Consider the following 13236-nt stretch of genomic DNA (forward strand, 5'->3'; position numbering starts at 1 on the left):
GACACGACCGTGCTCTCGGTCCTCATGACTCAGGCATTTCCATCCATTCTGTCGTACGCTCTGCACCCAGTGCAGCTCACAGGATAGCAATGGCCAAGCTCACCTCGGTAACAGAAGCCCTTCGGTACGTAGGTAGGCTGTTTTCAGCTTTAGTCCGATAATTTTTTGTAAAGTTAATGTGCAAGAAGCAACTCAAATACAAATTAGGATCTAGAGGTCTTGGATCTTTTACGACAAACACGAAACGTACCCTACCAGTGCAAAATTAAACCAACCTCACCGAATAGTCCCACTGACTTTGAGGGGATTATGGTACTCTTTAGTAAAGATTTCAGAGGACTGGCAGATTGAATACTTGCAGAGCCACAACACAAAATCCTGACTCCATTGGTGTCAGTGGAAAAACTGCTGTTATCTTTAGTGAAGCCAGGATTTTCCACATCCCCCTGAAACCATAGACACAACCCATCAAATTTCAGCATGTAATCAACTGTATTTCATCCATAATGACTGAATGAACCACAGCCTGTTGTTGAGGAAAAGCTTCAGTCCTTGTTTAAAGATTGCCGTTGGTAAAATATCCATCATTTCCATTCTAGATTGGTCCAATTACAGAAAAAAAAACCCCTTTCTTGCGCTAGTTGGAAGTTGTTTAATTTCTGCTTCCATCCACTAGACTTTGTGAAGGCTGCTACTGAATCAGGACTCCTAAACTTTTTCAGTTGACTGGTCTCCTGCCATTTCTCATGGAAGTTCAGACCTCTTTTAGCAAATGTGAGCTTATTGACCACACTTCTGCCTAGGACTCTAGTTAACTATGGCTCATTGGATTCTGTGGACTGCAGTTGAAAATGCTAATTTAATACATGATCAAGAACAAGGTAATTTTCAAACTTCTTTCTGATCAGTATAATGGGTTGAGAGTCTGCTATTCCCAGGCCTGGTTTACAGACTTGGATCATCTTTTCTGAATAATTTCCAGCTTGTCATCATTCTTATTAAACTGTAGAAACCAGTCCAAGACATGTTCCAGTAATTTTCTCACTAATGCCATTTAAAATGCTAATGTCCTTCTCTCTATTTCTGTTTGATATTCCTTTTCTGTACATATTCCAAACCCATGTTTGCTGTTGTGGCTGTGACGGTTCTGTAAGTACAGCCGTCCACGTGGCTTTTGACAAAATAGAGTCTTCGTGGTCAGAAGCAAAACAACTCCTTTGTCAGGGGAATTTCTGATCGAAACAAGGGATGTTTTGCACACTCAGAAGGATGCTTAGGTGAATAGTTGAGACACGCACCTTTGCGGGCAGAATTTGAATGTGAGCCTTCATGTCCCAAGTGAATATTGTGATTCCAGCTTATAGAGTTATAGAGCTTATAGAGTTGATTTCTTTGTTGGCTCAATGTTGCTTTGTATTAACAAGTCATACAGGGCAGGGCCTGGGAGGCAAATGGTGAGGGCATCTCCGGTGAGGTGCTCGCCTGCAATATAGGAGACAGCAGCTAAGGCCTTAGGTTGAGCTGGACAAAGGGCTCACTTTAATTAGGATTTCTCCCATGTCTTTCCCAATAACCATACGACTGACTCTTTGGAAAGGAATAGTGTTTTTGTAAAGCGTTCCCACAGATCGTGAATGTGTTCTGCTTTGGAGTAGGGAGCAATGTCTAATGCCAAATTTCTGCCCAATTGAATTCCAGGTGCTGGCTAGCCATAGCTGTAACTCATGTGCAGTTCTCTGTAGTGTACCCAAGGCCTCTTCTGAAGAATTTCTAACCAAAATAACATTGTTTATTTTGCATGGGTAATATATTAGGGGGTTTAATCCTTCAGAGATACAGTCTTGCATAGAGCTGTATTAAAATGCATCTTGCATAAATGAGTCCCATTTCCCATGTGATCGAGAATGCTCTGTAGGATTTCCCAGCCTTAATTGCTACTCCACCAAATTTTGTGTCAAAAAATCACTACCAGTAATGGTTTTGTAATTTGGTTGTATTTACCGAGCCAGACTGTATCTATGGACTGAAGACAGATTCTGATAGGATGCTGTGGAAAATGTCCCCCATGATTTTCCACTTACTTTGGTTGGACAGCAAGATGAGCAGTTTAATACCGAGTGGAGGAAAAGACATCAAGCTGTAGCCCTGTGGTGTGATTCTCAGCTCATCCTGCAGTCTCTTCGGAGCATGGTTATAATTGAAATTCCCCTCCACTCGCTCTTTCTGTTGGGCATTATGTGTCTTGAGTGCGTGTGCTGTGGGGGAGGTTATTGAATGATCTTGTGCTACACTGCAGTGTTGTATCTGTAATTCACACACACTGGGTTTCTTGTCAGGGGAGGCTGAGTCACTTGCTGCTGCTGTTTTCTGGTAGATTGGATTCTTCTAGACTGCTTGCTTAAAATTATTTTTTTCTTTAGAGTTTTAGTATGTCAAAGAGAGTTCTTTGACATAAAAGCATAAAGATTGTTCTAGTGAAAGCCATAAAGGACAGCTCTCTGAGCTCCCCTAGCTAATGCTAAGAAAGATCAATTATACTTTCCAATGTTCTAAAAAAAGCAGGACATTAGGCTTTTCAAACTATGTGTCTAAATCCCCATCATAACCGTGATTAGTGTATATTTAAATATTTTTGGTGCATGATTATAGTTTCTGGTGGTTTCACAAAATACAGTCCTAGTGGCTTGAATGGCAAAATCCTCAATACTTTACATGAAGAAGAGGAATTACATCTTGGTGTGTGCCTTTTAACTCTATTCCTGTGAAAATGCATTAAACCAAACCCAAACCCAAAACCCTTAGTGTTCATTTTCATTTTATGTCCATCATTGGACATCATTTGGGTGAACACAATGTCAGTAAAAATGTTGTTTGTTCATATTTTATGAACAATAGTATATTTAAATGAACCAATAGTAGTACATGCCAGATATTTAGATTAACTCTCCATGAAGGAGAGAGAAACTAGCAGGGTCAAAATAAAGATGTGTCCATTTGTGCTCCTATACAAGGCACAGGTAGGGAAGGCCTGGAGAAGGTGGGCCTTGCTTTTAGATGCTTCTGCATGTCAAGTGTTGGAAGGGCGTATGCCTTAGTGCATTGAAAAACATAAGCTAGCAGTGGTCGAGAGAAAATAGATGCTGCACTGTCTCCAGGAATAATGAAGGTCCAGTTGCACCGTTGACATAGCAGAACCTAAGAAGGAGTTGGGATTAAGTGTCTAACATGGTTCCCAGTGAAGTCCATAGGAATAATGTACCATTTTTTGGAAGGAATTGGCTTGAATTTAGAATCATTTAGAATTCTGTCTGTGGATGTCCTTGTCTACATGTTCCCTTACATACCGCTTCCATCAAAACATCCAGTATTAACCTCTAAGTGCTTGCTTAGGCACTAAGAATTGCAGCAGTAATTCTTTTTTTTTAATCTTTCTTTTGAAATACCGTTTCATTTAGGTTGCGAAAGATGTATCAGTGAGACTTCATCATGAGTTAGAAAACGTGGAAGAAAAACGTACTGTAACAGAAGATGAAAATGAAAAATTAAGACAGCAGCTCATAGAAGTTGAAATTGCCAAACAAGCACTACAGAATGAACTGGAAAAAATGAAAGAGGTTAGTGTTGCTTTTTGCTTCTACACAAAGTATTTGAAGTTCTCAAATTCTTGTTGCTGAACTAACTGTTTTTCTTCCTATACCTTGTTTTGGGGGCAAAAATACGGCAACAAAATACAGCAGGCAAAAGCTGAAAGCTGCAAAGAGTGCTGAAGTACAGCTTGGTGATTGGGAAGCTGAGAGCAAACTAAAATATTTGGTGTTTCCTAGGCCAAATGGAAACCAAACTATGGTTTTGTTTTTCCTATACAAGGAGGGAAATGTGGAACTGATGGTAACAGAGTTCAGAGGCTTTGAGGCATTCGACTTACCTTAAGATACATGCAGGAAGAGTGCTGGAGGGAGTCAGGGCCATCTAACTTTGCAGATGATGTTCCCCACATGTTTTTACAAAGACCAGTATTTTTCCCTTGCTAACTACTACTAGGGACTAGCAGGCACACTGAGGCTGGGGATCTAGCCACCTCCCCATCTTGTTCAGTCATGCTCTTTGGAGTATTGGGAAGTGAGAGACTCTACCTGCCTTTCAGTCTGAGCATAATTTCACATTATATCTAATTCATCTTCAAAATTACGCCATTCACCATTATATAGATGCAAGATACTGTGCCATTAAGTAAGCAGAAAATTGTATTACAGCAGTAATAGCTTGGCCGACAGAGATAACAAAGCATGGAGTAAAAAGAGAAACTGTTGACTAAGAATGACTTCTCAGAACAGATTTTAGAAACAGCTCTCCAGTTCAGTGTTTAAAATTCAGTGAATGCCACTGATTTTCACTTTTAGTAGTATTCCCTAGCAGGAATGCCAATGTCCACTTTGATCTTGAATGAAACAGAAGAGATGTATTTCAGTTGTTAAGAAAGGCGGGGAATTTTCAGTTGTATGATAAGTTACAGTATTTTTAGGAACTGCAAGTGCTTAATTTAAGTGATGCAGTATTAAAAATATTCATATGTTTTCTTTACAAGAACTGAATTTCAAACATGTTAGTAGAGGATAAACAGGTGGCTTTTTCCCACCTTCTGTTGCTTTTCCAGATAATTGCAGATTTGAAAAGGGCATGAAATCTGAACTTATTTAGCTTCCTTCCTCTCTGCCTGAGACTTTCTTCTTCTGTTTTCACTCTGGCTTCTGCCATCAAATGCAACTCGGTTTCCAGGACCATCTTCTTTATGAGAGCATGATCTTTCTGCAATTATCCTTACAGCTTGTTGTTAAGCTTGGCTTTACTCCAAATTTTTCATTTTTCTTGTCCATTCAGACTCAACTTTCTTGTAGATTCCCATTTCTGGATCCTTTCTTCCTACCCTCTGGTAGGTTGTACCACTGTAAGCTTCTTTTGCCTTGCTGCTTCTTACGCGTCTTCGGATTACAATGAAGTGCAGTGGCAATTTAATAGCTTATGTCCTTTGGGAGCTGTGTACCTGCAGGAAATTAACCCAATAAATAGGCTTCTTTGTCTCTGTCATGAGTAGTCACTTTCTCCTTACCCTGATTCTTCCCTCTGGCCCACTATGCTGAACCATGGTTCTGTGGCTCTCACGTTGCTCTCCACTTCTTTCTTTGGGTTAGGTGTTTGCCCCTTTCTGTCTTTGCTGTTGGTATCAGTGGAAGGATACTGGAGACTCCAGGAGAAAGGAGAGTGTCATGTTTGAGCTAGGGGCTCTTCTACACAGTACTGTTTTCATGAAGCTGAAACAGATGGGTGATTCGCACTGGCACAGATCGGGGGCACTGAGCCAGAATGGAAAAATGCAGTAAGACTTTACGCCAGAGCAGAGGTGGAGTGGACAAAGAGTCAGAAATACATCCTTATACTGAACTGGAGAGGAGAACTGCCATGCCCAGTCATTATATGTGTCATCATAATTAGGCAGGAGTTTTCATTTATGTATTTCGAACAGGCTGCTGAGTGCCTTTCAGTAGGAGAAGGCTGTTTTTCAGGCTAGGACTTTGAGCACAGCATGGGGGAAGTTGGAGGATGGTTGAGGAAGTGCAAGTCAGAGAAAAGCAAGGTTGAAGTGAAGCCAAATTATTACACACTTTGCAAGCATGCCATGACTGGGGGGACCGATGGAAGGATGCTGGTGAAGAATACTAATTCTTCCAGACTTGAAACTTAGAATCTGTGAAGAAGCTATAAGAATGTTAACATGAAACAACAATGAAAACAACCCAAAGCAGTCTGAAGTGCATTAGAATTTTTCTGTGACAAATGCCTTTTCTTCTTCTCTGGCAATCGAATGTTTCATGCATCTTAAATGTCATTGGCAGGTAGTCGTAATGTTAATTTTCTATTTGCTTCTGAGTTATTTCCTCTAGTTTCATGGGTTTACAACCCTTTCTCATTTCAGTACAGCCATTATAACCAATGGAACCTCCTGCTTAAGGAAGTTCTACTCAGTGTAAACAGAAATACAGAATCAAGGCCTTTTGTCTGGATTATGATCTTCACTTTACTGAGCCTAGAATTAATGGGAGAGTTAATCTCCAAAGACAAGGAAGCATTTTTATTTTACAGCATAATAACAGGGCTCAGAGTATGTAATGACTGATTTCTGTACTTTTATGTCATCAAAGGTACTGCAAAACCACAAACCTTTCCATTCTTGTTAAAATCTATTTATGTGTAACTGCCATGGGAAATTTGTTCTCCTTTTATAATGAACAGTGTGAGATAGCAGAGAATGGTTAAAAGACTTAATAGAAAATGTTGGAGGCAGAAGCATAATTTTTTCTTAGGTAGTCTCTAGAGCAGGACCAAAGCCAAAGTTCTCTCTGTGTGGATTCTATATTGTTCTAAAAAGCATGGTAAACTTGACTGGAAACATGTATAAAAGATAAACGCTAGCAGATGTGTTCGTGTAGAGACAAATCTAGAGTTCTCCAGTAAACATTTGGGTGAATATAGACTTGTGAATGTATAAGTCCATTAATAGAGAGAGATAGTTGCTGTTTGCTTTCTTGGTTTGGAGCTTTTGAAAAAAATAGTTATGATATATTCCATGACAAATAGAAGTTGTTGTTGATGGCAGCAGAAGCTTGCAAGCATCTTACTTCTACTTTCAGTCCTCCAACCTGCAGGTATTTCATTTAGTGTTATTCCTGCATACGTCCACGCACAAAGACAAGATTTTTCATCTGCGTTGTCAGTTCTCGGAATTTATTTGTAGCAACTGCTGCCGATTTCCTCTTTATTAGTTGTTTAATTGTAATGCTTTTTGCGAAGCTGAAAACAAAGTAGAGAAATTGTTTCTTAGAAGAAAGAGAAACCAAGTGTAGCTAGGTATAATTTTTTCAGATATAAAAAATTGTTAATGAATTGTTAATTAATTAATTAATGTTCATTAATTTGTTGGTAACCATTTTTTAAAGCCTAGCTTACTCTTGTAGAGCTTTTCATGATCATAGCATAAATGAAGAATTCAGTCATTTGCTATAGCTATGTAGGAAATGCCCAGTTAGCCGTGGTTTAGATGGTATGTTGTGAGCCAAATGAAGTAGGGGGAAAATATGACAGATGTAGTGGACCCTGGGCCTTACAAATCCTCATTGCAACGGAGACGCGTAATTGCAAGAGGCACAGTGTTTTTCAGAGACATGTGTCTTTCTGGATAGAAATAGATTGCTCTGCTGGTGCTCCAAGCTGCGCAGATGCAAGGCAGCTCAGTTCTTACAGCCCCATTAGGGTGATGTTGTCAAGCTACCATTTTCTTCTTCTAAGCATAGGTTATTAGCTCAGATACAGAGCTTGCAATAACCATGGCTACATGACACGTGAACCAGAGATGCCTTTTGTCCCTTCAGTTCAGACTGCAGGCAGAGGAGTTTATGCCTCCCTCCATGGGTCTGTGTTTTACTGGAGTGTTACCTGTCTTGTCAGTCAGTCTGTTTTGTATGCTGCATGGAGATGGAAGAAGACGGCAGGGTCTGGGGAACTGGGCACTGGAGCTGGGAGAAGGAATCTGAATTCTGTTCCTGATTTTGATACTAACCCGCTGCAGGACCACAGGAAAGTAATTATACCTTTCTGCTTGCTCTTACAACCTTTGCCTGCCCTTTTTATGCACAGATTAGCTCTCTATACATCCCTAAGTGCTCAGGCTGCACAGGAATCAGGAGGGTAGCTGGAAATTTCACAACAAAAGCTGCTGTAAAAAAACCGCAACACACACACACGCACGCACGCACGCGCGCGCGCGCACACACACACACCCCCACCCCAAACCAAAAACTGGAGAGCTGTGAAAAGAACTGGTGAGGGATGATCCTGTCCCAGTCCCCTTGATCACCAATATCAGCTTGCCAATTCTTTGATTAAAATCCAGTGTCTCTCCTTTCTCACAGCCCTTTCTCTAAGCCCCTTCTCCTACCATTTAACCACAACCACTTATTTCCAGTCTTTCTCCTATAACTCAGATTCTCCAGGTTCTCTCTCTTGGTCTTGATCTTACTTCTGGTTTTGTGGGGTTTTTGTTGGGTTTTTTTTTTGTGTGTGTGTGTATGTGTGTGTCTTGTAGTAGTGGCTATTTTGCTGTGTTCTGGTTCCTGAGTCCCAGTCTTGTCCTCCCTTCCACTCCCTCCTTGCCTGCATCCTCTCAACTCTTCATGAGTGTCCAATCTCCTCCCCGGATTTCAAGTCTTTTCCAGTTCATTTTCCTCTTATTCTACTCAAAGTATATTGTCCCCATTTCTTAGTTACAGCTTCCCTCTTCTGTGAAATTTGTCCTTTTCCCCTGATTCTTCCACCCCCTCCTACAAATTTGCCAAGCTTCCTTGGTTTGTTCTGTTCCTTTCCTTGTTTCCAAGCCTTAGCTCTTCACTTTTGCATCTGGACTGAGAGCAGTGGAGGATCCCTCACTGTGCTGGGAAACAGCAACTCTATCAATCACTGTGAGCACTGGAGAAAAGGTTTCTGGTTCTAATGCCTAGCCTCAGCTTCATCTAGACCTGCATGGAGCAACAATTGCAGGACTAGTTAGGCTTTGCCTTCTGGCCTGGAGTTGGAACATAATCTGTCAGCTGGAGAAAATGTGCAGATCGAGAGCTGGGGTGTGAGAGGATGTGGTAGTTTGTAAATAGAGAATTTTCAGCAATTTGAACTGGTAAACTCCAAGAAATAATTACTTGGTAATGTATAGGAATGGAAGATTTCTAAAAGGTTATGGTTTGGCCAGTCATGATTTGGATGAATTAGAAAAGTATGAGGTATATATCATATACAGACAAAAATGTTCCAGAGCACAGGCGTACTGGAACTTCTCAAAAGAATAGTTGCTAGAATAATTTCATACGAGCAAACCCGGATATTCTTTTCTTGTAAAGAGCTGAATAGTTTTGCTGAAATTTTCCAAAATACTAACAATGTTGATAACTTATCCTGAGACAGATGCTTGGTGTGGAAAATCTGCACCATCTAAAACGTGGTGAGCTTGTAAGAAACTGGAAACAAGTCTCATAATGGGTGGTGGTTTGCAAGATTTCTAATAGGCAAGGCAACCATATCCAACAGCAGCATTACATTTTTGCATGCCTTCAGAATTGAAACTTTCTCGTCTGCTATTTGTCTTGGTCCCTTCGCTCAGGACCTTAAACTTCACGATCGGACAGTTGGGACTGCCAGTGCTACCATTGGCCGTCAATCCCCTGACCAATGCTTCCTTATTTGCAAGAGGTCCATTCAAAGTGATTGCCAAGTCAAGCTGACTTACCACCTGTGGCAAAAATTGTCTTCAATCCATTGCAGAAATCATGTGATGTCTTCTAGTTGTCTGAAAAACGCTTCATCTATTTCCTCTTATTCATCAGATGGTCTCTAGAAGATACCCCAAGTGATGCCACCGATGCTTCTCTGTTCTCTGATTCTTACCCATAGCTCACAGCTGGCCCATCACCCATTACAAGGCAATGCTACATGCAATTGAACTGCTCTTTTGTACAGAGCACAACCCTTCTTCCTCACCCTCGGAGTTTTTATCAATCCATGGCTGCGCTCCAGGCATGTGAGCTATCCCATCATGTCTCTGTGATCCCAGTGAGGTCATAGCTATGTAAATATTCATGGATTCCTAGCTTCTGTTTGTTGCCCATGCTGCACGCATACAAGTCGCTCGAGATGCTTTGAAAAGGAAAGTTTGAGTCTCCTCCATCATGCTGTCCCCCAAGCACTTCCTAATTGCATCTCATGTTTTCATTTCTCTTCAGAGTTTGAGCCTCATTTCAAACAGCTGGTAATGGAGGGAGTAGGGACAAGGCAGAGAGAGAGATGAGATGCTAGTACGCCTGCTGATGTAGCTTATCAGCTTCACAGGATCAGTGTAGTAAACGGTACTCTTCGAAGAGCTACAGTAATTTACTTGCTCCTGGCACCAGATGGCAGCAGGGGAGGATTTAATAGGTCTCTCACAAGCCTGGTTTCTTCCTGGGTCTTTTGGAGGACCCAAATACCAAATCTATCAGCGACACTTCTACTAAAAGTACCTTTAAGCAGAGGGTTTCCGTGATCTGGAATCTCAGTTTGTCGCCTCATGAAAATTCAATTTGCTTTGGTGAAAAGAACAGCAGGACAATGAGGAGGATTGGTTTTTTTAAAGAGATGAGAAACAAGTCTCTGCCTGAGCTTATACAGGAGAAAGCAGAAAAGTCCTCTGTCTCCAAGCGCGGCTCAGTGATTCTCTAAGCACCACATCCCCGCAGATGCAGAACCCCCAGTTACTTCTGTCAGACTTACTTGTGTGAAATTCTGTTGCCTTTGGTGTCCTGCCCAAATATTTTGTTCCTTTAAAAACAGTACTCAGCAGGGATGCTATTCATCATCTGTGAGGGTGTGATTCTGACATCTTTGCTCAGAGCACACTGTGATCGGTTCCACAGATTTCACAGTGAGCAAGACAAGCAGAGTTTACTTCAGTTTAGTTCTTTGAATATGAGAAAAGCATCATAATGCAGAAAGAAATGAATTTCTTACAATATCTGTGGTAGTAATTGTCTGAAAATGTCCTGCCATAAACAGGAAAAAAAATGTGTGCATTTGAGAAGCAGTTTACACTTAAACCTCATAAAATTACATTTTAATTATGTATCAACCATCAGGAATTCACATGAGCCATTTGCTTCAAGAGAGTTTATCAAAACTGAACAGCCTGATGTCAATAATAATATAGCTCCAAAACATATGTAAGAAATAGTGAATGATTTCAAAAGAATAAAGCTCTATAAATATCTTATTGTGAAGAGGTTTTCTGAGTAAAGATGCCTAGAGGCAATTTTTTTCAGTCATTGAAGCTGGTATGCTGCTTTGTGGATTCCTGTTGAGTTGTCTTAAAGTTTGCAAGGATGTGTAAAAGGAGTAGCAGGATTGCTTGCTAATGAGGAATTAATAATGAAAGAGTGGCAACTGTAGTAAAAAGAGTGTACTGGAATATGTCTAAACCAGAAAAGAATTTAACCATTAAAAAACAAAGTTAAGTTTGATCAATTCTTTTGAATCTGTAAACTTAATGCTGCTTCTCTGGTTTGATGGGGGCATGGGAGTCCCTTCCTTGTGGCAGTGTTACCTTATTTTCCTTCCTACCTGTGATGGATATGAGCAGTCTTAGATTTGCAAGTTCTCTTGTCAAAGTTGTTATTATTGATACTACATACAGTCTCCAGGTAAAATCAGAGTCTCTTTGCAGGAAGCTCTGTGGAAAAAAAAAAAAAAAAAAGAAAAAAGAAAAGTAATGACCTAACCAGAACGGAGTCACAGAATAAGAGCTGAGCTTCCAAACACATAGAAACTCTGTGTTAGAGAAAGGACGTGAGTCCCTACATTCTGGTCTCAAGTCAGCACCTGAGACCATTTTTTTGCTTGGGTCATGCTTCTCAAAGTTGTTCTTTCGTACAGATTTACTTCCATTAGTCAACAACTAGGTTTGTAAAGTAAATCAGGCTAAGGAAGGGCCCACACACAGGCAAGCAATGCTAGCACCATCCCTCAGATGGTTTTAGCCTGGGTCTGCTGCCACTGCTTCAGTGCTTGGGCATGATTTGGGGTCTAGCCTGGGGCAGAGCTTGTATCTGATTGACGGTTTGCATGCGGTCATGCTTGTTTGAGAGGAAGCTGTGGGGAAGTTTAGCTGTATTGTCATTGTAGCTGAAAGGAGACCAAGCTGTGGAGTGCCAGTTGGCATCAGGTCCTGAGAACAGTCCCTGACCATTTCATTTACTAGTGTAAAAACTAGGCAAAGGGTCTCTGGCTTGGTATGGAGCCAGATGAGATGGCAAATGAGACACAGAACAGCAAGTCCAGTCCATTGCTGCCATGTGAATTCCTACTGCTGAGAATTACTGGCAAGGGGCAACCAGAAGCAGCGACAAAGCCAACACAACTGGCACGTCCAGTTGTCTGTGGGAGTAATGGACCGTACGGTAACAGTGGCTCAGGTGGTGGATGGTAACCGGTTACCAGAGAAAATGGTTTGTGAGCATGAACTCACAGTGGGGCAGGCTGGAGAAGATGTATCTCTGTTGCTACGGACTTTAGAGTATGACTTCCTTGAGATCTAAAGGAGAAAGAAGATCTTTCTAAATCTCATTACCTAATGAGGCGGTGTTGCTAACGACTTCACTAAGGTCCTCAAAGTACCATACCACATTAACAAACAGAGGAAAGTTTGGGAAATCCAGTATCGTTTGGTTTACATTTAGTCATCTCCTAATCTTTTTTTGGCACTGTGCTGTTTGTAAGCCTGAGAAGTTTACAGATTTTCTAGGAAAAGACATAAAGCTTTGTAGGAGTCTGTAATGATCCTCAATCACAGAAAACAAATTTTTAACTTTGCACTTCCCAGTTTCAGTTGATAGATGTCATGCTGCCTTTCACAGTTGTATGTATAGTATCCACAGACAGTACATAATCCACATTGGATCTTTTGTTGTTGTTTCGCTTATATTTTTAATAATGTTATGTTTTTTAAATTCCAACTATAATTTTATTTATGACCATTTTGTCATTTTTGGCAGAGCTCTGGAATTTTTTTGTAAGACACCGTGTATGATTTGCTTAGTTTCTTAAAGAAAGAGATTGCATGATAGAGAGGCCAAATTCAACCCCCTTGCACTGCTAGAAGAGTGCGAAGGGGAGTATAGAAGTAGGCCACATTTCTCTAGACTTAGAGGAAATCCAGATGACTTTGCAAAATTGCTCTCTATCAGCTGGAAGGCTTTATGGAAGCAGAACAGGGACATTTTGTAAGCGCTGAACCAGAGGTCCAGATAGACGTTTTCGTACAGAATCTATATACACCAAATGTTGGATTCTTACTGGAAGTCTCACCAAAGCTTTGATGGATAATAGTAGTACATGATTTCTGCCCCTTATACCACTGTGTTCAGTCCATTTCTTAACTGTACCAATCCTTTCAAAAAACACCTGGAAAAACAGCACTTGCAATATGCTGATACAGGTCAAAGCTGAGCATGTTTCAGATTGAAAGGAAAATTACCACAGCTTTATTTTTATTTAGTGCGTGTGCTCGCTGCTGGCTTCAGGGCTGTCTTTCTCATAGTCTTAAATTGAACTCTTCAGCAACCCCACATGAAACAGTTTTCCACGTTTACATTTTCTGGTGCTGCTAGC

The 13236-nt window shown here is 40.8% G+C and overlaps 1 protein-coding gene across 4 annotated transcripts in view; it reads left to right on the forward strand.

Moving 5' to 3' along the window:
* Nucleotides 1-13236, forward strand: part of SOGA3 (SOGA family member 3) — a 34324-nt gene that overhangs the window by 3814 nt on the left and 17274 nt on the right. For all 4 annotated transcript variants that reach the window (XM_041129419.1, XM_041129428.1, XM_041129426.1 and 1 more), the window contains exon 5: nucleotides 3456-3614. In XM_041129419.1, coding sequence (XP_040985353.1) covers nucleotides 3456-3614 — 159 coding nt within the window. The remainder of the gene's footprint in view (nucleotides 1-3455; nucleotides 3615-13236) is intronic.

The sequence above is a fragment of the Aquila chrysaetos genome, chromosome 2 (assembly GCF_900496995.4).
Source record: "Aquila chrysaetos chrysaetos chromosome 2, bAquChr1.4, whole genome shotgun sequence".
NCBI lineage: Eukaryota > Metazoa > Chordata > Aves > Accipitriformes > Accipitridae > Aquila > Aquila chrysaetos.